The following is a 25,134-nucleotide window of genomic DNA, read 5'->3' as shown; positions in this document are numbered from 1 at the left end:
TCTCTGAGGTTTCCCTGCCCTCACCTTTGCTATTTATCCTGCAAATCTCAAGTCATGTACAAAGGTGCAAAAAAATCATAGCATAGAATAGATGTGGAGCCATGTTAAAGATGCAGAGAAGATGAATGTCTAGCGTGTCGTCTGGGGTGATTTTCTTCTGTGTATTACAAGTAAGCCTTGAAGAAAATTGATGTTTTCCTTGTAAAGAAAACAATATTCTAATTCAGCATCAAGGAGGAGGCAAGAGCGAGGAAACTGGACATAAAGCTGAAAACAATGCATAGAACAAAGGTCAGCAATTCATTTGAGAGTTGGCCTGAGTACAGCTGATCTAACAGTGAAAAGTATACAGCAGCATGCTGCGGTGGTGTGAGTCTGAGAGATTTAATGGCTTACTGTCTGAAAAAAGAGTGTAAGGGTAGGAGAACTTCCTTCCTTCCTTCCCTCCACCATCCAGGAATGAAGTTTTCAGGGATAAGATAAGATGGGGAATGTGATTCAGTTCTACTTGACTCCCCCAAACAAGCAATTAAAATTCTGTATTGGTAATTTATTGCAGACTTGGATACAAAAGGAAAGAATTATCAGCTATTGGAGTTCAGTTCCCAAGAAAGAATTGCCCTGGCATGAATTTCAGGGTCAAGATTCCGTGTCCCATCAGTTAGGTTTCCTTCTGTAGAGCTCCTCTGAGCTTTGAGGACTATTTTCTGCTAATTTTACTGAAGGCGTATGCACAGCTTCCTAGTTTCTGTCAAAATTATCATTGATAAAATAAATTGCAAATATGCGGTCTTGCAGAACAGTTTGTTTCCTGTGTCATTATGGAAAAATCAAGGTTTGAGAGCAGAGTGGATGCTACTGGACTGTAGGGTACAGGAAACTAAATTTATCTATGGAAAATGGGCTTGTGCTTTGGAGTTTCTTTAGATGTTAGATAAACATTGGTTTACTGGAGAAATGAAATTTCAAGGATTTTTGAAAGAAAAAAATGCTTAAAAAAATAATCTTCCCCCAAACCAACATAATATACAAAATCCATGGGAAAGTTGTTCTATTTTGGTGCAACATTTTGTTGCTATCCTTGATTATTTTTTTTTCAATAGGGAAATTTCCTCTCCCTCTACAGAATTTTAAGGAATGGTGCATAAAAAGGGTTCAAGATTAAGTGAAGAAAAGAGTGCACAAGGGGCTTTGTAAAAACTGCTGGAGTCAGGAAGTAAAATGTGCAGTCCTTCTGGCAATAGTTCTAGCATTGGTTGCACATAGTTTGAGGTACATACTTCGATCCATTCAGTTTGTTTAAATGTGGCATTGAAAATACAAACTAGAACTTCCTACTCTGGAAAAATTATTATGGCAAGTACAGAATATAAGGGGAAAGACTTGATAGTTAATTTTTCTGTAGTTGATGGTATGCCTGAAGAAATTTGAATAACCCTGTTAATTGCTTTCAGGGAAGGTATTTAAAGGAAAGTAAGCTGCTATTAAACCAAAAGGTTTATTATAGTATACTTAGGCCTGTGGGCCTGATGAAGTATTTTCAGAGATTTAAATGGGTTTTTTTCATTAAATCCTGTAGCAGCTCTTATAGTAAGCAGAGAATAATGTCTGGGCCATGGAGGACTCATTAGCAAAAATTCTCCTTGATCTAAAGGGTATAAGATTGCAATTTATCCTTGCCACAAGGAATTTTTATGTTGAAAAATCACTTTTTATTGTAATTGGCAGAAAGTCTTTTCAGAGTTTCAGTAGCTGTATAAATTAGACGGTATCTACTGTTTCAAGGCAATGAACATTTAAGAAAACTAAATAGAAAGATTTTGGCACTTGGACTCATTCTCCAATTTAGTAGCCCCAAGGGTTTGAAATGGGAGCCAAGACACTAAAGTATGATTACATTATATGAATTTAATAATCCAAAGTAGTAGTATTGCAGAGTAGCTTTCTATTTTTTATTTCCTCATTATTTTTACAATATATAAAAGTTTGTATGATATGGTCATTTAATGATATATTTCTAAAAAAGCCTGAGGCAGCAGAACTATTAAAAGAGTTTGCAAAAGGGCACAGGATGAAAGAGGAGTAGGAACATCTTAAATACAGACAATCATTTTTCCTTTTGGGGGGAGAGTAGTACAAAGGCAGTGGGTAACCCAGTAAATATTACTTTTAATGTTTCTAATCATGAAATATGCCACTGTTACTATTGATATAATGGAAACTAAGGCTTTTAAAATTTATTTATGAAAGCTAATTTTTATGGAAATGTTACTATCTTAAGGGATGCGTATTTGTAGTGGTTGGATTACAGTTAACTAATCAGGTAATGAATCTGATCGGTTCATAAAAGTAAGACTTGAAAGTATCTTAATGATGACACAAGGAGATGTATGGACAAATAAATCATGTGGATAGATAGAGAAATCTTACATTCTGGGTGGCAAAGTATTGCACTGTTTTCTTGGCCTTGTAAATATGGACTTGCTATAAATAGCTATATTCATTTTCTGTTGTTTCTTTCTTTAATAATTTCTCTATTCATGTGTCATGTCTGTCTTTTGATTCTTATGCTGTTCTGTGGTGGTGTTTTCCTCTTTGTTGTTTTATTTCCATTTGGAGTAGGTTGCCAACCACAAAGCTTTTCTTCAGGTTCAAGTACCTCCTGAATACCACAGTGGTAATCTGATAGGCAAAGTATGTATCACTTTAAATCTGCTTTCTGTTGAATAGATATGCCATCTTATTACTGTGTTTCTAGGCATTTAAAAATGTATAAGGATACTTTAAGAATAGTGCTTGGCAGGGTCTTTCCTTCAAAGTGATTGTAATCTTGGAGTACTTGTTCCTTGCAAGCTAGATCCCGAGCATTTAGAATGCTTGAATTGTGATAATCTCTCTTCACAGTCTTTACATAAAAATACTTTATATACATTCAACTTTAAAAGAGGAATTTTTTTGTTAAAGTTTATAATATCTTAGTCACCTGGATTGCAAGATGGATAGGAATGTGATGTCACAGAAAACTACTGTGAAAACCTTAATTCTTAAGAGAACAATGGATTGAACTCCCTGAACACTCAAAGGTTTGTGACTTCTCTGAGTGAATGCAGTTCATTTTCTGTTATCCTATGTATTTTCCTTCTGACTGCTTTGTAAGGTAGGGTAAGCACTCCTATTACTCTTGATGCTTGAGTAAGTAGCAAAATGAACTGGATGGCTCAAGAAAAATAACTGTGCTATTAGGTGTGCAGGCATAATTCCCTCCCTAAAAATGCAGAGATTTTATTCAACGTTATTTATTTGGAAAAAAAACCCAAACCTTTAATTCTGGTGTAGCATCTCTGTCACAGAGTGACAGTTGCACTGGAATAACTAGCAGTACAATTAAAAAAAACTGTTTACATTGCTAAGGTCAAAAGTTTACTTTTAACAGCATTAGCAAAATGTTTAGAGGAGTATTTTAAGACAAAAATTTACATTTGGCCTGTCTTGTCTAGAGCCTAAAAATGGCCTATGTGGGCCTAACTCAACCCTTCAGTAAAGGCATGGCTCTGTGCTTAATTCCTTTAACCATTTTCCCCTGAAGAACAGGTCCCTCTCTCAACTTACTTGCAGTTGTTTCCTGTTTTTTTTATGGTCCTAAACTTTTGGCTCTTTTTGTGGCAGATCATGAAGTGTTGTGACTGAATACAAAAGTTTTATTGCTAGCATACTGGGCATACATGATTTGCTGGAAGACGAGCTATTGAGAGCTTTTTTTTCCCCCCAGTCTGCTTGTTTTTTTGTAATTCTTCACTTAAAAATTTCTCAAAATAAGACAGTAAAAATAGCTTAACTACTAATCCTGAAATAAAACAACTCAGCATACAGTCTTTATAAGCTATGAAGTTATAATTCTGTTACAATTAAATGTCATAATTTATAGATTATATATATTCGGAGCTGGAATTGCTATATATGTTACTTCATACATACCTGTGCCATTTATTAATTATCTTGAAAAGCAATAGTTGGTATATGACAAGACAGTAATTTTCACAATGATTAGCTTTTGGTGTCAGAGACTAGCATCCTGAGTGGACAATCAGAAGAAGCAAGGGTGATATTTTCAGCCACCTCTAACCCTTGATAGCGTAAGAAAAGTACATGGACAGAACTGTTTTTTTATGTAATGAAGATAAGAAAAACTCTCTTAGAAAGGCCACACACTCTATATGAAGGGGCTTTATAATTTTTTATATGAAATATTGGACAGAAGAAGCTAGAAAATTGGAGCTGGTTGCTTTTAAGTAATGCTCAAAACCGTGCTCAAATATGTGCAGGGTTCCTGACTTCTGCACACAAGAATGTGTCTGGATAAAAATGTGGTTTTAATTGTATCCATTTCACTATCCAAAAAGAGGCAAAAAATCCAAGTCAAATAGATGAGATATTGGCTGAATAAGATTAATACAGTGTTTCATGCATGTCATTAATTTTTTTTCTGAAAATTGCTTTACTTTTTCAGTAGATAACTGCAGCTCTCTTTGCGTCACAAGGTACCTCATACTTTCAAATTGGATTTTTCTTTTTCCCGTTGCAGGAAGAGCTAATTCACTGTTGCAGGTTTAAGAATAGAGATTATACACAAGCAGCTTTTGCGTTACACTGAACTCAGTGTTTATTTGAATAAACCTGAAACTAAATTGTTTTAACATACTGCTGTTTTGGGTTGCAATTTTTCCAACTTTTTTAGTAGGAAGTAAGGATAACATTGCAACAGATAATTACATTGTTACAACAGAGATACTGTACTGTAGGGTTTATGAGGAAGGAATGTGGCTTGATCTTTTCCTGTTAGAAATAATTTAAAATTCTAGATCCTTACAGACTCAGATCAGCAATAGCATGGACTGATACAGGTTTTTTTCCATCTGTATTTTTAGTAACTGCCTGCCCTACATTGTTACTTCCTATGAAGTTTATTTCTCTTGTCTAGTTTGTTAATGCATATAAAAATGTGCCATCTTCATATCCATTCTTTCCATCATCTCAGCATTCTCCCATTGTTCAAGGTGACTTTAAATGGCTATGGCTTTACTGCAGGCTTACACGATATGAAGAAATGAAATGTATGATTTTGCTGAACGTGTTTGATGCCTTGATATCCCCAAGGTGATGGTTGAAGGGTATTTAGTGGTAGTTGATTGCGTTAGATGTATCATACTGACCCATGCTTCAGTGCTTCTATCTAGTTACTCTGAAATGCAAAGTTTACTTTTCTTTTAAACAGCAGAGAATTGTCGTAGCTCAAAATGGGATACTGGTGCTTTTAGTAGCTGTGGAAAACTTCGCAGTTGTCTGGTTTTCGGGGTCTTGCTCTGGAGTTGGAGACTCTGAACTGCTGCTTTTGGGCTCTGAAGGGCAGTTCCTGTTTCCTCTCCCCTTTCAGCACCTTGGTTGGTTTGGTGTTTGATGGCAGCATGCAGCAGATGTTTTGTAGGCTCCTCTGGATTAAACATCTCCATAAAGTCCTTCGAATGCCTGTGTTCCTGTATTTCTCTCTCTCTTTGTGGGGAGCTCTGCATCATATCCTTCCTAGCACAGAGTGAGCCTAGAGGATTCAATTACATCTCTGACCCCAAAAATTTGGGAGCAGGTTAGCTTGTAACTGTCAGACCCTATTAGGGTCCCTGCATCACACAAAAAAATTGAACAGTTTCATTGTATTGTTGCTTAACAGATCTGGACCCTTATTCATCACCCTTGTTAATATTTGTAACTCTTCCATAGAAAATTCCTTGAATTTTATGCTTGCAAATCTTGTGTTAAACAGTGCGCTAAAGCTTCATAGTGCACCAGCCCTAATCTAGCTGTTTTTTCTGACAGTAAATGATTCTGTGTATACACAAGCATATTTCCACTTTCATTTGTTTTCTAAACTGTGCCTGTTTTTCTTTTAGGCTTCCAGTGGCAATTATTATTTTATTCCATACATCGTCACACCTTGTGCTGACTACTTTTGCTGTGAAAGTGATGCCCAACGAAGAGCTTCTGAGTATATGCAACCCAGCTGGGACAATATCCTAGGGCCACTTTGTGTCCCACTGGTAGACAAGTTTATCAGCCTTCTCAAGGATGTTCATGTTACATCATGGTAATTTGACAACACATACACCTGCCAATCCTTTGATAGTCTCTTTTTAATGTTATGAAAAAAGACATAGAATCTCTAGTAGCATTGATTTTTTTATTTTTCATTATTCACTGCACATAATATAGTGTTAAAAGAAGCTGCTAACTTTACTGCTTTCTGTATTGATGTCCTGCAGCTGTTGCAGTTAACTAACCAATGTTGTGCTAGAAATTGGTTTATGGTTACTTTCTGAAATATCAGTAAGCAAAGGTGGTCCACGGGTAAGGTAAAGTGCTTAAGTATAAATTACAGTGCATAAGGTTGTAATAGGAGATAAGATCACAGCCTCTTCATAGAGCTCAAAGCCATGTCTGTCCAAAGACTGTCCTTTTCTGTCACCAAATAAGTGTATATATATGGCAGCAACGTGCAAGCAAATATAACTTCCATGGTTTGTTTTTTGGGGTTTTTTTGTTGTTTGTTTGTTTGTTTGCTTTAAATATTGGCCTTCTGATAGCACCTAATAAACATGATACTGTTCAGCCACTTCTACAGGGGACTGTTGGAGTTTTGAGGATTGGGGCTGGAGATGGAAGTCTCTCTTTCTCGATTGCTCACCCTGTACTCTGCAGCTAGTCTGGTTTTGTTTGTATTTCTGGAAAACACTGGGAGAGACTGAGCTTCTAGGTTTTCTTTTTCCTAGTGTCTGAAGCACGAGGTAGTGCTGAGGGCCCTCAGATTTCTTTCTCTTTCCCCATTGCCATTCCACCCAGGTGAAAGGCTTGCCTAAAAAACTCCTTTTCTCACCTGGTCCCACTCTTAGGATCCCATAGATGACCCTGCCCACACACACTTTGTCCCTTACGCCTCCATCCATGGCAGGTCTGCTATTCTCTGGCGCCTTGCTGGGCAGCGACTGGGATATTGCTGGCCTGAAGAAGCACAGGCTGCCTCCTGCTTCTCCAAAACCGTGCTAGAGGGGAGGCTACATGCAGGCAACACAGGCCCACTTTGAGGAAAGGGGCAAGAGGAGGGGCAGAAACTCAGTAAAGTTGGTAAACTCAGCATACAGGAGAGCTGTGCTCAGCAGTGCAGACTCATGAAACTAGTAGCACATTTGGTCCTGGTAGTAGTAAATTTTGGTACCGCTTAGCGTTTGTGTCATTGAGAAATGGTGCTCTGGGCACCAGCTGTCCTAAGCTACCTGTATACTTTGTCTCTCACATTTATGACCAGGGTTGTGGGTGGTTTTGGTTTGATAATTGTATTGTGAAGAACTACAGTAAAGCCTCTTTTCTCTCTTCCATTTTCAGGCTGAAGTGCCTGAAAGAGGCTTTTGTACAGCTGCAGAATTAGACACTGTGGTAGATCCCTGTGAAGAGGAAGATGTAGCTAGATGATCCCTCATTCCTACCAAAAGCTTGAATAAGTTTGAAGAGGTTAAGTGTTGCATCATTTTTGAAAGTGAGACTCCCATTTCTAAGTCAATTGGATACTTTTGAAAGACATTACCCGGTATCCCCCTTTGGTTTGGTTAGCACGAGAAGGACTAATTATTATTGGCTTGGTAGAAGGCAATGCTGGATAGAAACCTGAGATTGGAAATCCATGGTGAAGTAGGCCTAACCTCCACTGACAGTAAAACAACTATTAAAAGCTTTCCAATAGTGCGTACTGTGACCTTGCTGCTTTGTGTTATAAACATACCTTACACGTTATATGTAAGATATAATGTGTATTAGAGAACTTAGTTTTCCTTGCTCTGTGTAGGGCTTATGCTAAGCAAAGTTGAATACTTTGCAATACTCATTTGTAAACAAAAAAGGCATTGTGTGCACTTGAGTATCTGTCAGGTGACATCTGCTAACTTCCAAACTATAGACTCCATAAGCCGCTCCAGATAAAGTTACCTCTAAGTAGCCTGTCCAGGGCATTTATAACAGTCATACTGATAATGTAGAATCATAGAATCATTAAGGTTGGAAAAGACCTCTAAGATCATCGAGTCCAACCATCAACCCAACACCACCAGGCCCACTAAACCATGTCCCTAAGCGCCTCATCTACACGTCTTTTAAATCCCTCCAGGGATGGGGACTCAACCACTTCCCTGGGCAGCCTGTTCCAATGTTTAACCACTCTTTCAGTAAAGAAATCTTTCCTCATGTCCAATCTAAACCTCCCCTGGCACAACTTGAGGCCATTTCCTCTCGTCCTACCGCTTGTTACTTGGGAGAAGAGACCGACACCCACCTCGCTACAACCTCCTTTCAGGTAGTTGTAGAGAGCGATGAGGTCTCCCCTCAGCCTCCTTTTCTCCAGGCTAAACAGTCCCAGTTCCCTCAGCCGCTCCTCATAAGACTTGTTCTCCAGACCCCTCACCAGCCTCGTTGCCCTTCTCTGGACATGCTCCAGCACCTCAATGTCCTTCTTGCAGTGAGGGGCCCAAAACTGAACGCAGTATTCGAGGTGTGGCCTCACCAGTGCTGGGTACAGGGGCACAATCACTTCCCTACTCCTGCTGGCCACACTATTTCTGATACAGGCCAGGATGCCATTGGCCTTCTTGGCCGCCTGGGCACACTGCCGGCTCATGTTGATGTATATATGATTTTGTATTCTACAAAAGCTCTGGTGTTGCGTTGTGCACTGATGTCAGTGTAAATAAGATGCACTTATTGGGGGCTTTTATATAGATCCTGCCCACATTATGTATTATGTTCATCAAACAGATTGCAACTAAATCAGCTTTTGGTGGCTTGTTTTTGTTCTAGTTTCTTTGTTTGAAAGCCTCTTTCATCCTTTCATGATAAAATCATGTACCTCCTCTTTACATCACTCTGGTCTTTCCTCTCTGTGTCACTTCGTTGTCCCAATTGCTGCCTTCTTTGGGGTACAGATACAAAGTACCACACCTGTCATGCTCAGTAATGGGGCAAAGAAATGCCCCAGTTTTACTGTGTTGATAAAATATCTCACAATCCTGGTTATAAACGTATTGACACATAGCCCCACAGTCTGAGGTGGGGCAAGATGGAGTATTTATAATGAGTTAATGAAAAATGTGGAAACATTTGATGTGCATCTCACTCTGAGGAAATGGTACTTTTTATTAGAAATTATGCTTTTTATTAGAAATATAACCATGTTTCATAAGAAATATCTAACAGTCTTCTTCCCATGTCTCTTTTATTTCTTTAGTGCCTATTATAAAGAAACACTGCTGAATGATATTAGAAAAGCTAGAGAGAAGTATCAAGGAGATGAACTGGCTAAGGAGCTGGCCAGGATTAAGCTTCGTATGGATAATACTGAAGTGCTGACTTCTGACATTGTCATAAACCTGCTTCTTTCTTACAGAGATATTCAGGTATGTTCCCAAAGACTAAGGAAGATTACTTTACCATGGGATTTTGGCTTTTGTTTGTTCTTCTATACTTCATTGTTTGTTAAACAGTGATTCAAAGCTGACACTGAATTGTTACATTGGTTAAGTTTGACTTGTCTCTTGGGCAACTTAAGGGGCTTTAGACTCTTCTTTATTTTGCCTTTGAACTAGAGACACAGATTAGGTGACTTCCTGAGGTCTCCTCCTTTGGTTTTTGTCATTTTTAACCTCCTTAAAAAAAAAAAATTGAAGAAAAAATTCCCTACCAAAGCAAGATGTTTGCTTTTCCCTTCCATCCCTTTCCTCCCTTGCCCCCGAAGTCAGATATATTTAGAAATGAAGAAAACGCATTTGTTGTGACGATTGTATTGGCCAGAGGTGCCCAAGTTGAGAACTATCATTCAAAGAGACATTAATTTGTTTTAAAAATAAAACCGCACCTTTTTTTTCTTGATTCTAGTTTTTAAATAAGTTCTGCTTTTGCTAAAATGCAGCCTGCGTACTGTATTTCCAAACTGTCAGTCTGTGTGTTTGACATCCCTTTTAAAATATAATTCCAACCATTCTATGGAATTTTTTTTCCATCAGGAGCTAAGCTGGTTATTTCATAAGTATAAATGGGTCGTGAGAGCAGTGGGTGACCACATCATCCTGCATTACCCAACTTTCCATTCTGAGATGCGTATTTTCCTGCAGCACTTTATCCAGCTTCATTTTGATCACCTCTGGTGATCATTTGCATTCTTTTGAAAGGTCTTCTCCCTTGAGAAATGTAATCATCTCGAAACATGTTTTCAACAAACAAATTAAGTAATGTGAGGCCATTTGTGATGTCAGTAAACTGCCTCTTCAGCAATGTATATGTGGGTTACCCGTGAGAAACCAAAATGAACGCACAACCGGCTGACATACTGCAGAATGAACTGTGCTCGAGTCTGTGATGACCTGATGAAGTGTTATTCATCAGAAGTCCTTAATAAGGCCTGAAAGAGCCAGATTCATCACTTCTTCTTCCTGGTACTGGGAGTTTAATCGATCAAACTGGCCAGAGGGATTCAGTAATTTGGGCAGTGGCATTGAGGTGAGGAAGAGGCAAGTACTGACATGGATAGACAAAATCCCTGTTTAATTACTTACACAGAGTTTGTGGCTGTTTCACTGACTCTTCTAGGAACAGCCACCTGCGTCACTGTCTAGCAGTCATGATACATTTTAGTTTAGTGATGCTTTCCTCTGCTTTCAGTTTCTTTTATTTTCTTTCTTTTTTCTTTTCTTTTTTTTTTTTTAATTCATACCAGGACTATGATGCTATGGTGAAGCTGGTAGAAACACTAGAAATGCTTCCTACCTGTGATCTGGCTGATCAACACAACATTAAATTTCATTATGCTTTTGCGTTGAATCGGTAAGGATGATTGATTGAGGTTGTTTCATTTTATCGCTGTTCCATATGGGCTTATATATAAATTTATGGTGCAGATAATATCAAATTCTTTTCCCTTGCTGCACACGCTGATACTCACCACAGTCATCTTTCCTTAATCCCATACTTCCTGTGCACCAGGACAGCTTGTAACTTTTGAAATCATTGTTTTCCAACAACCATCATTTTGTCAACAACCTGATGAGAGTGGATCTGTTCCAAAGGACACCTGAGTAATTGTGAAAGAGTCCCATGATATCAGTGGGTTCTTGGTCAGGCTGAGATTGTTTATTCTGAGTCACTGATCATTCTGAACATCTTGAAAAGTTTAGCATAACAGAGTTAGGGGTGAGCTATTGAAGTAATAGCTAACAAGCACTGCTTGATCCATGAACACACATTCATGATGCAGCTTCCTTGAAAGGCTGAAAGGTGATCTGGACCTACGGACATGTTGCTAGATTAGGAAGCACAGAAATATTATTGAACTCTTCTAGTTAGCTACAGATTTCTGTAGTGCCTATGTATAATAGTTACTTCATTTCTAAAGAATTTATATTAAGATTGTATTGTAGAAAATAGATCTTATACAAATAAAATCACATGTAATAACAAAAGTAACTGGTTAGATGCAATTCACATGCTACTAGAAGTTGTGACCTGCAATGTAACTAAAAATTAGCACTGGGCAGCGTCAGGATGGCATATGTCAAAGGGATTAAGAACTTAATAACAGATTTAGAAAAGCAGTTCCCATGGCATTTTATGGAAAGTGGTAGTAAGTCTGGTGCCATTTGACAGTTTCATCAGACTTAGGAGTAAATGCAAAATCACTGCTCAGAAAAATACTGGGTATCACTGCATCAGTTCTGTGTCAAAGAACAGTATTCTCACAGCATTTTATAGACTGTGTTCTCTAAAAAAAAAAAAAAAATCATTCTCATGCAACCATGTGCAAGGTCATACACATAGGAACAAAGAATGCAGTATATGCCAACAGGAAAGTTCATAGAAAACAGTGATTTTTGAAAAGGGTCTGGTGGTTTGTTAATAGGCTGAGTGATCATCTGAGTGATGCAGTGGCAAGTAGCTTGAAGTGATCTTTGAAAGAATGTAGTAGTGAGCAATACAGAGTATATAGGTGTGACTGGTACTACGCATAATTCTAATGTCCATGCTTTTATGACAGCTAGCTATAGTGATGTTTTTTGAAGGCTGGAATTAAACCTATTTAAAATGCCTTTTTTATTAAAAAAGAAAAGAAAACCAGTAAGTTCTGAGAAGTGAATTGATTGCAATGAGAATTACCTCTGTGAAAAGAAGTGTTTCAGGTGCCAGACAATGCCCAAATCTCTCACAGAAAAAGATAACTTGACCCATGTTTGGAACCTTAACCCAAATTTAGATGATGATGAAGCATTTTTAATAATAATAAGGATAAATTATTAATATTTAGCTCTTGATACCAACTATATGAATATAGTTCCTACATATAATTCAGTTATGTAGTTGTTTTTTTTTTAAGTTAAGTTTAAGTTGTTTAAGTTTTTAAGTTTAAGTTGTTAAGTTTAAGTTGTTTTTTTTTAAGGCTGGAAGTGAATACTGGGTCTCTTGATTCTCCACTCCTGGTATCATAGACCATTAAATCTTAGCTGATTAACCATCTACTAAGTCTGTTAACTTGTTTCGCTGAAGTGTATCTTTCAGAAAATTTTGATCTGAATATATGAAGACAGAGAGAATCCATTTATATAATTTGCAGTTTGCTCTGGTATTTATCACACCTCATGAAAGATAATTTTCTTATTAGGCTGCTTAAAAATAAAAGGAAAAAATGCACTTTTGGTATAAAATTTTTAATGTACCACATAAGGCAGTATTTTAAAGTAGAAGCCAGTGTTTTGACATTTCTTTAATTAAATTATGTAAATTTAAACCATGTTTCTGGCTGTATAGTTATTATTGTTATAATTTAATATTATAGTTATTATTGTTATTATTGAATGGTACGTTTTTCCACCTTTTTCCCCCCAACCCCTAAAAATTGCAGGTTTGATCTTATAAAGTTTCTGAAGTTCAAGTCTCCTTAAGATACTGTACTGATGTCTTGAGAAGTGGTTTCAACAAAAAGTATTTGGCCCTATTTTTCAGAATTTTGTCCAACTTTTTATTATTTCAGGAATTTGACTCAAGATTTTTAAATTTTCCAGTAAGAATAATGCTAGGGTCATGCCTTGTCCTTAGGAAAATATCCTGATTTGATCAGTTTTTAAAACTTTTTTATTTAGATGTGCACAATAAAATTGGCAAGCTCCTTTACTCTCTTTGTCTTCAAATTCTTCGTATTTTGAGCAGCATGTGAACCTCATGCCATTAAATCTTCTGTTTTGGCAATGCCAATAGCGCCCTTTTAAGGCAAGACAAAATGAACTGCTCATGAACTTGATTTCCCCATCAACAGGTTTCATTAAATCAATCTCTAGCCTGAACCAGTGTGACTCTCCTTGTGTTCTTCTGGGAACAATTTAAACATTTCTATGGAAAAGTTTTTTTCAGAAATAAATGAGCAGTTTCCATCAGTAAGAATGCAGAATTTAGCTTCTACAGATGTTTTCGCCTTCTTGGAACAAAATGATGGACAAAAGTCAAAAGTTAAGACTTGAACATTTTCAGAAGTCCACTTAGTTCAAAATGACCCCTAAAGTGTTGCTTTTAGCATGTTACTTCCATGGGATTTTTGAATCACTTATTTTTTCTGTTTTAAAAACAAATTCTTTTTAGCAAGTTGTATCAGAATCTATTTATAAAAATACAAAACAGTGTTTTCACTTACTGTTCTATTAATTTCAGCATACAGAACAGTATTAATGTTGCTCAGTACAACTGATTGAGCCTACCAGGAACAAAATACATCATAAGCAAAAGAGAATTTGCAGCTGTAAGAATATCTGATCGTGCAGAAGTTAATGTTTGCTTAATTTCATTTTGAAAGTGTGCCAGAACGGTGTTCATAATCAACAGAGAAAGTCATTCATTTAATTCCTCTTGGACTCTGTAACTGAGTTCTGTTGGCAATTAATTTCACATAGCATTTTCAAGTCGATGTTATTCTAGTGCTGCATAGAGCTAGCGATGTGGCAGGCAAGCGGTAGAGGATTGCTTCTGGGGGCCTCGGGTCTTTGCTGGTACATCAGGTGGTCACAAGCCCAGTCTGAACCACAGTTGTGTGCAGTTCTGGGTCCAAGTTAACAAGTTGTGCTAAGGGAAGGGACAGGTGTGTTTTACTTTAGACTCAGCACCATTCCAGCCTAGCTGCATGTCTTCTGGTTCAGAGCCAGCCTGGGTCTGACCTGGCTTGGATGATGAGCAAGGCAAGCCTGGGCCTGCCTGCAAAGTACTGTGCAGAAAGGTACTGAAGCACTTACTATTATCGTTTTTAGGGGAGGCAGACATTTTCATGCTAATTTCTGGTGTCCTGCTTTGCATAGCAGGTTTTTAAGCACAGCCCCTCTCCTAGATCACTGTCTTCCTCCCTGGTTTCCATCTCAGAGCAGACCATTGAGAGCATCTTAGATTTGTCATCTCTTATGTCTAATAACATAGAGGCTAATGATGGATGTTTGCAATGACAGGCTTGTGCTTGTTTCCAAGCACAGACTATCTAAAGAGGTCACCCTCCTGGCTGCTTGTTTAGAAGTCCTAGGGAGCAACAGGCCATTCCTCCACCAGTGTTTTAAGCTAGTTAATTTTGACTCCACACACAAGCAGAGCAGAGAGTGCTCTCTTTTATACAGATATGGGTTGGTTTAAGATGTTGTTCCTTGTTGCCTCCCAGCTGAGATTTAGGTCTAATTGTATCTTAATTTAGGCATAGGATGGAACAAATCTTTAGGTATAAGTTCAGCCCAAATGTGCAACATGAATGTTTTCAATATTTTTATTAACAGCTTTGGTATGAAGTAAGAAGCTGTGTAATTGAGGGCTGGGTGTTTCAGGGGCAGATCGCTGTTTGCTTCAGTCCATGGGTATACCTTGCCTGGGAGGCAAGGAGAAGATGAAGCATGGGAGCTGCCATGAAAGGATGTTCTCATAGGTCCAGATTCTTGAAAGCTAAGAAATTTCTGATTAAGGTTGCCATTTTATTTCCTCTTTTAAATGTGTGTCTAATTGAAGGCTGACTGCTTTTTTTTCCTTGAGTGCTTTGCCTTGTGTGGTACACTGGAATAGCTGGAGGTCAGCTGGTCAGTATCTCAATATTTTGTGTCGATCTGCTTGTTAAAGATGTAACAGTGCCTTATGATAAATAAATACACATTTATTATATGGCACAGCCCTCCACCCCACACATGAAGTATCATTAGTTCCTTATAGGTCCTTTCATGTGTAATCTATCACCATATCATGGAGAAATAGAACAATGGTGTTTACTTACATTTACAGATGTGGAACTAACACACAGATACATGAGGTCCACTTACTAAAGGTTCTTAGCTTGAGGTGTCTACAGTGTGATTTTTCTTTTGAAGTATAAAGCATGATGAAACATATGGAGACATATGGAAACATACGGAGACAAATCCCATTGTCTTCAGCAATGAATGTAAATGCACCTTTATTAATTAACCTTCAGGTTCTCAAGTTAGCACTCCTTTAAAATGAGGACTGCACATTTCTGTGGCAAGTCTTTAGGTGAAGGGACCTGCATAAAGCTAGAAGACAGTCATGCAGGGTGGCCTCCATCTGCCTCAGGTGTATGGTTGTCCTTTCTCCTGCAGCTCCCAGCCTCTACTCTACCTGCATCCCAGCTGCCGAGGCAGGGGCCTCAACACCAATAGCAAATGCAAGTCCATGGCAGAACCTCACAGTAAAACTAGCTCTTGTATGAGATGAGCAGTAGTCATGTTTCCTTTAAACAAACAAACAAACAAAACAAAAACCACACAAAAAAACCCCCTTGATCACACAGCTTAATTTCACATTGGCAAGTACACGAGACCTGAATTTATGTTGTAATGATGACCTGAATTTGGTTTTTTCTGACATTTTGAGGTTTTTGCTGTTTTAAAGGGTGATCCTGTGTGTTGTGCCATAGTTTGCATGTCACTATATTTGTTACTTTTGTCCACTCTGCTTTCCTGTGTGAGTTACAGCTATAGTTCATGGGACTGACTTAAGTTAATACTGCTAGCCTTAGGACCTGGCTCTTGCCAGATGAGCTCTTTCATGTACTGCTCTTAAGCTGAGGTCTGCCAAGTGCTTTTATTGATGAATTTCTAGATTCAAACACAAGGAGCTGGTCAATGATCCTTTTTTTGTGGAAGCTTGCACCCTCGGATTTGATATCTTACAGAATCTGAATATGTGAATGCATCCAGTTACCCCTTCAATAAGTAATTTGCCTGAATAACTAGTGCAATGTCTGTCTTTATTAATGAAAAGAAGGTAGGAATACTACCTGCATGTATGGCATAGTGTTAAAACTGGTTCTCTAGTATTACAGGTTTTTTCTTCCCTTTTTTTTAATTAAAAAAAACCCAAACAAGATTTGTCTTCCTTGAGAAGGACATATAAAGTGATTTAATATGCTTTATTAATGTATTGTATGTGCATATATTCATGCCTTTTGTGTTTGGAATCACAATATTTCAGTGTTTTAAAATATCATGATTAATTATATGCAACAGTTAAATTTTTGATCCATCTGGAAAAAAACCCAAGCCAAACAGTGAAAGAAGATCTTAAAGTTTTTTTTGAAAAAAAACTACTATTGTTTTCTACCAAGTCTTTTGTAGAAAGCAATAGCTGTGGTATCACATTTTAAAAAAAGTTTATAGAATACTTTCTCTTATTTAATCATTTTAGAATAAAAAGAACCTTTTCCTATTCTGGAAAATATTTCTGGAGGAAAGTTTTGCAGTCCGTTTATCTGAATTTTACTTGCTTGTAATCAGGTTAAGAGAGTAATAAAAAGGATGCTAGTTTGTTCTTTGTTGTTTTATTTCCTGCTGCTGTAGTATATCTATCATCGATAGATAAAGTACAGATATTTATAGTTAATTCAAATGCTAAGCGTGCTTGTCAGCTGGCTGTTTGCTTAGGATCTACTTCACTAATTTGGGGCTGCATAGCAAAGTTTTTGATGTTTCACAGTACACTTCTGTTTCAATATTTTCCAATTGGCCTTATTTACTGGAGTTACCAAGTTCTGGAAGCTTGCAAAGAGGTCAAAGGGTATGCCAAATTCTGTTCAAAACAGAGTAGACTTTAAAACCAAACCCAGCCCTGACATGAGGCCAGAGCTGTAAAGACTCCTGTCTTTTTCCAAGGCAGTTCTATCTTCACTTATATTAAAGACGGGGGCAGCTGCAGTCACTATTATTTAACTCAGCATGTTGTGTTTTAACAAGCAACATATTCCAATACTATAATAAAAAAAGGCAATTAGCAAGTGAAGGGCATAACAGGGTGCAAGTAGAAAATCACTAGTAATTGTGAATAATAGTAGCCATAGGAAATTATTCCCATTGAAAAACACTGGGTTATTTAAAATGTTCTGTATTGTAATTACTCAGATTTAGTAAAAAACATATCATGGGGTTCCTCATTTTATATGAGTGGCTTGCATGAAGCACCTGGAGTGTATATGGGTGGGGGGGAAGCTGTTTTTTTCATTGTCATATCTAACTGGAGACTTGCAAATTTAGTTCTAGTCTCAAAGCCCAGTTTAGGGTCTTGTTTTCCTCATTCACTGTTTCAAATATTGAAGGTTCTACAATCAAATTGCATCCTCAGTGAAATGTGTCTTAACTGACAAATTAGTTTCTTGTTTTATGTGAGAGTGCAAGTGTAATAACTCTAATTCAAATCAGTTGTTGTATTCCTCAATAATTAAGATTTTTTTAAAAAATCTTTTTTGCTATAGATTTCTGTATAGTTAGTAGCAGTTTGGATCATCTGCTATGGAGTCATTAAGGCATACTTAACTAACAGTGTCCTATTTTTAAGCAAGAACATTCAAAATACATATTAATTACATATCATTACTGTAAGCAATGTACATGATAATAAATGAATACAGTATCATATATGAAGACCAGTTATTTTATGAATGGTTGTATTTATACTAACCGATTAAGTTGCCTCACTGACATTTCCTCTGCAATGTGACAGTGAGATCAGGAGGTTTTTTTAATCGTAATATGTGCAGTAAACTATTGATAGCTGCCTCAAGGCTGAAACCAGAAGATAAACAAGATTCATATAGGAATAGAGTGGAAAAAACAGGTTACTCTTTTTGAATGTACTATTCTATGGGAAACGTTTTCAGAATTGTTTGTTATGGTTTGATTTATTCCCCTGTGCATTGCTCTTCAAGAGGCCTTGAAATAATAAGAGAAGATCAAATCAATAAGTCAACATGAAATATAAAGGAAACCAAAGGTGGAGTCCCTTGAGCGAATTACTTTTCACTGACATATGGTTTTCTGTGGTATATAGTCTCCTTCAGCTAGACAGATGGAAACAAGCCATACAGGGGAAGACATGAACAAAAAGGTGAAAAGAAAGATTATATCAGTTGTTATTTACAGAGCGAGCTAATTTTTGTCCCAGTGAAATCCATGCTGTTCCTGTTAACTTTGTTGGACAAAGGCTTGGTTCACTGAGTGTAGTTCTGACTCCTTAACCATGCCAATGCTTTAAAGCTGGTAAAACCAGCCTGTGAAACAGGAAGAATTTTTGTTTTAGGGATATTTAAAACTAGGACTCCTTATAATGACTGCAGTGGAGAGAAGGATTAGGAGAAGAGAATGGATTTGAGGGGGAAGAAAGAAGTGTGAAGCCATGAAATCAAAAAGAAAGGAAAAAAAAAAAAGAATTTTTTTCTGCTGTAAGGCAGTGTTATTCCAGGTGAGAGGCTGTGATATGAATATGATTTCTGGATGATGTTTTGAGAGCTAGGGGAGAGAAACAGTATAAGGATGGCCATACTGGTTCGGGGCATAGTTCTTTCTAGTCTAGATTCCTATCTTTGACAGTGGTCAATAGCAGATGCCTGGGGAAGAGTATATAGACCGGAAAATGTATAGTGATGATCTTCCTAAATACTCCCACTGCTTCCACCTACTTGTGGCTCAGGGACTTCCTGAGAGAGGAATGGTAATTTTTGTGTTTGTCAAGTAAATTTGGGAAGGGAAAAGGAGGATAGATTTGTAAAGAGATTCTGCTTTCTGAAAATGATGATTGATTGCTGTTTTTGTAACCTCCCTCCATTAGTACAAATTCAGAGAAAACCTGAACGAACTGAAGCAAACCCCAACAAATTATTCTTGAGCTTCGGAGGGGGAGAGGCCTAGAGAATTGTGGGGGTGGCAGATGGGGACAGGACTAATATATGAAGGGAGTGTTTCTGGTGCCATTAACAGTTTACCAATTTTTAATCTGAGAATGTCTCAGATCCCTTAACTATCAATAGCTAGGGAGGATGCTGTGCATACAACACAAGGAGCATGAGTGCATCCTTTAGGACTTACTGCTTGGTGGTGTAGTTGTTCCTTCATGGAAACAAGCAAACATCTCAGCAGCATAGAGTACCTCTGGGCTTCTAAATTCAAGCCACAATTCTGGTGACTGAAGTTGCCAAGTTATGGAACAGCAGCTTCTTTCTGAGAGGGAGAGGAGAGAGTGGAGAAGTGGGGATGGGGCAGGGAGAGACGGAAAAAATCCTTTCGTAACTTAATAGTAAAAAGTTTTTAAATGTGTCCTGCTTTTTGGAAGAAGTGATATCGCTTCATTTTACTTGTCCCTTGGCTTCAGAGGAAAGTTTTTGAGTTGAATACCTCTCATGAATAAGAATGTCCAACTTTAGCCCTGAGTTAAGACAAAGGGAGTGGAGACGGGGTGGATGGGGGTGGAGAGCAGCAAATTAGAACATGTGATACAAAACTGAAGTTGCACCAGAACTTAATTGTAACTCAGTTCTGCTTGTTCATGATTCACATTTATATTCCCATGCTTAAAAATGTAGTTTTATTATGTGCTAAACTGTTTTCATCAGCTTTGTAGCCCTACAGAGTGATTCAGAGGTAAAGGAGGAGTGGATAGCGTGGCAGGATAGGGAGACAGGGAAAAGAGGCTTGTGTAGACAGGGAAGCAAGAAGACTGCTTCTGCAATTAAAGAAGCATGGTAGAGTAAGCAGACAGATAAATCGCATGGCAACATTAGCAAATTGGCGAGAGAATCAGTGAGCAGTTTCTGGACGATGCAGGCTATCAGGCAGAACTAAACTGGCAACAGAACACTGAGAGTAATTTAGAGGAAGAAGAGATTAGAGGCTATAAAGGTGACCTGCAGGACAATGGTTTTTTTGGGGAAAAAAAATCTGCATAGTAATTTCTGTCTGAAAAACCTTGGTTTATTGAAGCTTTCTTCATACAGAAACCGTTTCGTACCATTGATTGTTCTTCTCTCCCTTCTTTGATTCTTTTTTTTCCTAATCCTAATAGTTTAGTTTCTTTTTCAAATACAGCCTAAAACTATACACAGTACTGAAGATTAGTGTGCTGGGTATCTGTAAAAAGGCATCATGATGTTTTAAATTTTTACTCTCTGTCCATTTCCTTTTAAGTCCTAGCATTTTGCTTGTTGTGGGATTTTGGCGGTGTTTCATTGAGCACCAGGATATTTTCATAATTGCCCTAGTATTTAGAAGTAACTTGAAGATCTCTTTCCTCACTGGCAGTAGCTTTTCCGGTTAGTGTGTTTACATAATTTAGCCTGATTTTCTCTGCTTGCAGTGCAAGTGTTAACAAGGCAAGGTTTGTAGGGAGAGAACTAAAATGTGCTAACAAAGAAATCAGTGGGAAAAAAATAGTATTATTACCAGCTTTCCCATGGTATGTGCTTTGTTTTAATATAGCTTCTGAATAAATTGTAGTAGTATTCTTTTTTCATTTACCATTAAAATATATTTTGTAAAGGTAAAACTGTATTTTGAAAGAATTTTCAGATTGTGATTAGTGATTTTAAAAACTGCTCCCCCAAACTCAGACAAACCATGAAGAGTGACTCTCATTTTCACTGTATGTGTATGCAGAGTTGTTTAAGGTAGGGTCGCTTCTGTAGTAGCCTATTGGGATTCTGCTCTGGCTTATAAAACTTCATATTCAGGGGATTTGCTTTGTAGAATCAGTCTCATCTGGTGCACCAGTTTGCTGCATAAAGAGAACATTTTCTGTCTTCCTTCTCATGACTGTACATCGTAACATACAGTACTTCAGCTTTCCCTGTTCAGAGAGGCTGTGGCATCTCCATCCTTGGAGGTTTAAAAGATTCAGCTTTTCGGACAAAGCCAAGGCTGCCGTGGTCTAGTATTGGGAGATGGTCTGGCTCTGAGCAGGAGGTTCTATTAGATGACCTCCAGAGGTCCCTTCCAACCCGCATTTGTCTCATTCACTCTACTATGGCTTTAAATGGGGGTTAGGGAGGGTGGGGAAGCTAATATACTTGATGTTGGGTAAGAAAAATACAAGTCAGTGCTACAGCCTTGAGGGCTTAAGGTAATCTCTTTTACTGTACTTATAGCACCACAGACCTTTTTCAAGATACCTTGAAACAAATTGCAAGCTGTCAGACATGCAGATCTGACAAAGTGTGGGGTATGAAATAAGAGATGAAAGTCTGTCTTGGTCCAGCATAACAGGTTCTGCATATTATCCAACAGTATATTTTCATATTGACTTAGAGAAGTTGCTTGTAGCCTAAATTGTGATTTTTCTGTTGTTTTTTTTTTCTTGGTTTGCCCTCTCTTTTTGGGATTGCTTTAGAAGGCGATAACTGTTCACAAATTTGTAGTAAGTTGGGTTTGTATTGCCCAATGGGAATCAAATTCTGCTGCTATGAAGACTAGAGTTTAATATAAAGATGTCTAAACTGATTTTTGTTTAATAATATCCTGTTAGATTGGTGTATACTTGTCATGTGCTAAATTTTGCTTATTTTAATATATATTTTAATGATGATATTTTCCTTATCTTATAAGGGATAGAAGCCATTAATTTTATTTTGAGTCCTCTAGTACACTGTTTATTTAGGGCTCGGTCCTTTGAAATGCTCCTAGGATTGTATTTGGTGTGTACAGGTTCATCCTTTGATGTCCAGAAGTGTTAATCTGCACAGTGTCCTATTTTAAGCAGGGTCCTGCTTTATGCATAGTATTTTTTCTTTAAAGTTATGCTTTTTCAATCAGTACATAACACCTCTTAATATTATCATTAATATTTAACCTGTTTTCATACAAGGCAGAGTTGAGTCAAAATTTGTCTTGTCTGGGAAGCAGTGATTTTTTTAATTTTCGTTTTCCATGCGAAAGTGCTGTAAGTTAGTTACTAGTTGTGCATTTCTTGTGTTTTCAGCAAAAGCTTGAACACATGCCGACTTCTGTGACCACATTACACATGACCTGGGAACTGCTGGACTTATGGTTTAGGGCCTGATTTTGTTCTAAGCTCTGTTTACTTAACTTTCTCTGTGCTCATATTAACAATGGTGAAACTTGGGTACTATTACTGAGGGAATCTGGTTAGTTCAGAACAGGTTTGGTTAGAGCATGCTGACCTGTGCAATGGATTTACCCCCACACTTTTTAACGCCCATTTATTTCTTGTAAAACTGAAAGAAGATACTAACTTTCTCCTTGTTGTGCTCATTAGAGAAGACGACTCTTAATTTAAGAACAACAGTCAATCTGAAGAAAAAATGCTTTAAAAAATATTCAAGTACTCGCTGTGAAAGTTTACACTCTGCCAGTGACATCAAAGGCAGGATGAAGCCTGCACAACTAGCTGCAAATCTGTTTAATCTTGTTAGGTGTTCTCCATCATCTAACATGCACAGAAGCCTGAATTTTGCTACAGATGTGTTGTTATTGGTCTTATTGCATCAGCTGGTTACCTAAGGAACTGAGCTGCTTTACAGTAAATATTAATCCTTTCAGGGCATGCAAATAATAAATTTACCAGGAACCGTTATCTGCTGCTGGTATTGCTGACAAAGTAATCATAGTACTTGTAAGCCTGTTCCTGGATACCTAGGTAGGGATCAAAAAATGGTAAACAGTTCTGAAAAGGGGTTCATAAATATTTTAAATGTCTCTGGTGATTAAAAAATGTCTTGAAGAGGCTATTAACCTCTTAAGCTGTGTTTGCATTACTCTTGCAAATAGACATTTTTGTTTGTTCTGAGTGACTTTTTGCAGTAAATAGTGAATTCTAAACTTACAAAAACAACAAGGTAGAGGGAGGCAAAAATTCTGATGTGTTTAATAGTAATAAGGAACTGAAATGTTACTTAATCACTGATTTCTTACTGATACGATTGTTAAATATTTGTCAAAAGAAGCTTTATGACAGCTGTTTGTTTTCCAAATTTTTCTCTAATCTGAAGAATTTTAATTAAGGAAGAAATACAGTTCAGTTTTGCCCTTTTATTCTTGTAGTTCAAAGGCCCCATGTTGAGCTCCATTATTCTTTTGGCTGAAATAGGATTGACCTGGCTTCTCCTGTACTTAGTCAGTATTGCCTGGTATTGGCTCCGGATCCTCTGGATTCAAGATTACAGATCTTGGGCATGGCTGAATGAGCTGTCAGCTTGAATGCTGAAAATGGCCAGTTTTGTTAAGTATTGTCAGGAATGAACACTAAACAAGCACCTGTTTCTCATTGCAGGATGTGCAGAGTCTGTCTGCTTATACAGGGAGGAAAGAAGTTAGATGGCATATTTTTTTCATAGAGGAGTTCTGGGCCTAAATCAGTTCTTACGTGAGCTAGAAATAGAGTCCCATGACAGGAGGATACATCTGGTTTTTATCAATCAACCAACAATCATACATCAGTGTAAATAAAGTCAAGTCTGTATATAGTAATGATGGATGGGTTGTGGGATAGATGGTGGATAATGTTATTCCACCATCTTGCAGTTACTGTTTCAGATCTGAACTCATTTATTTTATTCTCTGTATTTGATTTCAGAAGAAATAATGCAGGTGACAGAGAGAAGGCACTACAAGTTATGCTTCAAGTCCTACAGACGTGTGATCACCCTGCTCCAGATATGTTTTGCTTATGTGGGAGGATCTACAAGGATATGTTTCTTGATTCTGACTGTAAAGATACCAATAGTCGAGATCGTGCCATTGAATGGTAACAGACAAAAAACAAAAATATCTATTTAAAAATGTTTTCAGACTTTTACTTCTGGTTATGAAAAGCAGGGCTGTAAGAATTAGAAGATCAGTTGTTCTACTTTTCTCTTTTTTTCAGGGTCCTGTTTGAGTAATTGGTTTACTGAGAACCAGATCTTTGGATATGTGTTTCCTTGCTTTTCTATATAGACTATGATGAATATAGAATGATACGCTTAGTTTATTGGGGGGGACGATGAGTCACCCATGTCTTTGTAGAGAAAATATACAATTAATCTGCTTCAAGGCCAAAATGAAGTACAAGTGAAATCATGGGACTTATGTTGGTTCTCTGTGCAAGGATGGTTTCCACACTGGATCCCCAGGAAATGCAATGGTCTACTATATATAAGGAAAAATACTGATAAACTGCACTGTGAATTTTCTGAAGTCAGTAAGGCATGCATGTGCACACAGGCTCTCACTGACATACTGTTCACATAGGTACGTTTGTATAATCATATCAACTACTGCTGAGTACCATAATGTTAGCAATGTGGGTTTGTACTGTAACTGTGAAATACTCTCTTCGGCCCCCCCCTCCTTCCCCCCCCCCCCTTTTCATCTGCCCAAATCACCTCAACATGGTTAGTGCAACATGGATGGGTAGTAGTGAACTTACAAGCTTCAGATGGATCTCTTCATCCTGCACCAGTTAGTGGAGTGCATTCGGCCTTTGTCAGCTGTATCTCAGTTACCTTTAACGAATGTGAAGCTGTAAAACAAAAGGCTTGGAGCCTTTTTTTAAAACTTGCACTGAAGACTAATATTTCATTGCTTTTCTCATATAAATAATTCAATAAAATTGGGTTCTACTGCATTTAAGAGTTTTGCAGTAACCAGTTTGTTTTATTTTCACGAAACTACACAAGGTGGCAGGACATAAAAATAAGCAGAAGTTTTTCTTTTTCACCATAAGAAAAAAGCTACTTTCTTTCAAGTGCTCTTTGCAAAGAGTGCCATTGGTACC

General features: G+C 37.6%; 1 protein-coding gene across 1 annotated transcript in view; it reads left to right on the top strand.

The window, feature by feature from the left end:
* MAP3K15 (mitogen-activated protein kinase kinase kinase 15) overlaps positions 1-25,134 on the top strand; it is a 93,665-nt gene that overhangs the window by 32,883 nt on the left and 35,648 nt on the right. The window contains exons 4-8 of the mRNA XM_009325484.1: positions 2,623-2,694; positions 5,943-6,136; positions 9,317-9,485; positions 10,802-10,908; positions 23,953-24,123. Of these exons, the coding sequence (XP_009323759.1) occupies positions 2,623-2,694; positions 5,943-6,136; positions 9,317-9,485; positions 10,802-10,908; positions 23,953-24,123 (713 nt within the window). The remainder of the gene's footprint in view (positions 1-2,622; positions 2,695-5,942; positions 6,137-9,316; positions 9,486-10,801; positions 10,909-23,952; positions 24,124-25,134) is intronic.

Source organism: Pygoscelis adeliae, unplaced genomic scaffold (assembly GCF_000699105.1).
Source record: "Pygoscelis adeliae isolate BGI_AS28 unplaced genomic scaffold, ASM69910v1 Scaffold386, whole genome shotgun sequence".
Classification (NCBI taxonomy): Eukaryota; Metazoa; Chordata; class Aves; order Sphenisciformes; family Spheniscidae; genus Pygoscelis; species Pygoscelis adeliae.
Note: the sequence above shows the minus strand (reverse complement) of the source record. Positions and strands in the feature narration are given on the sequence as shown.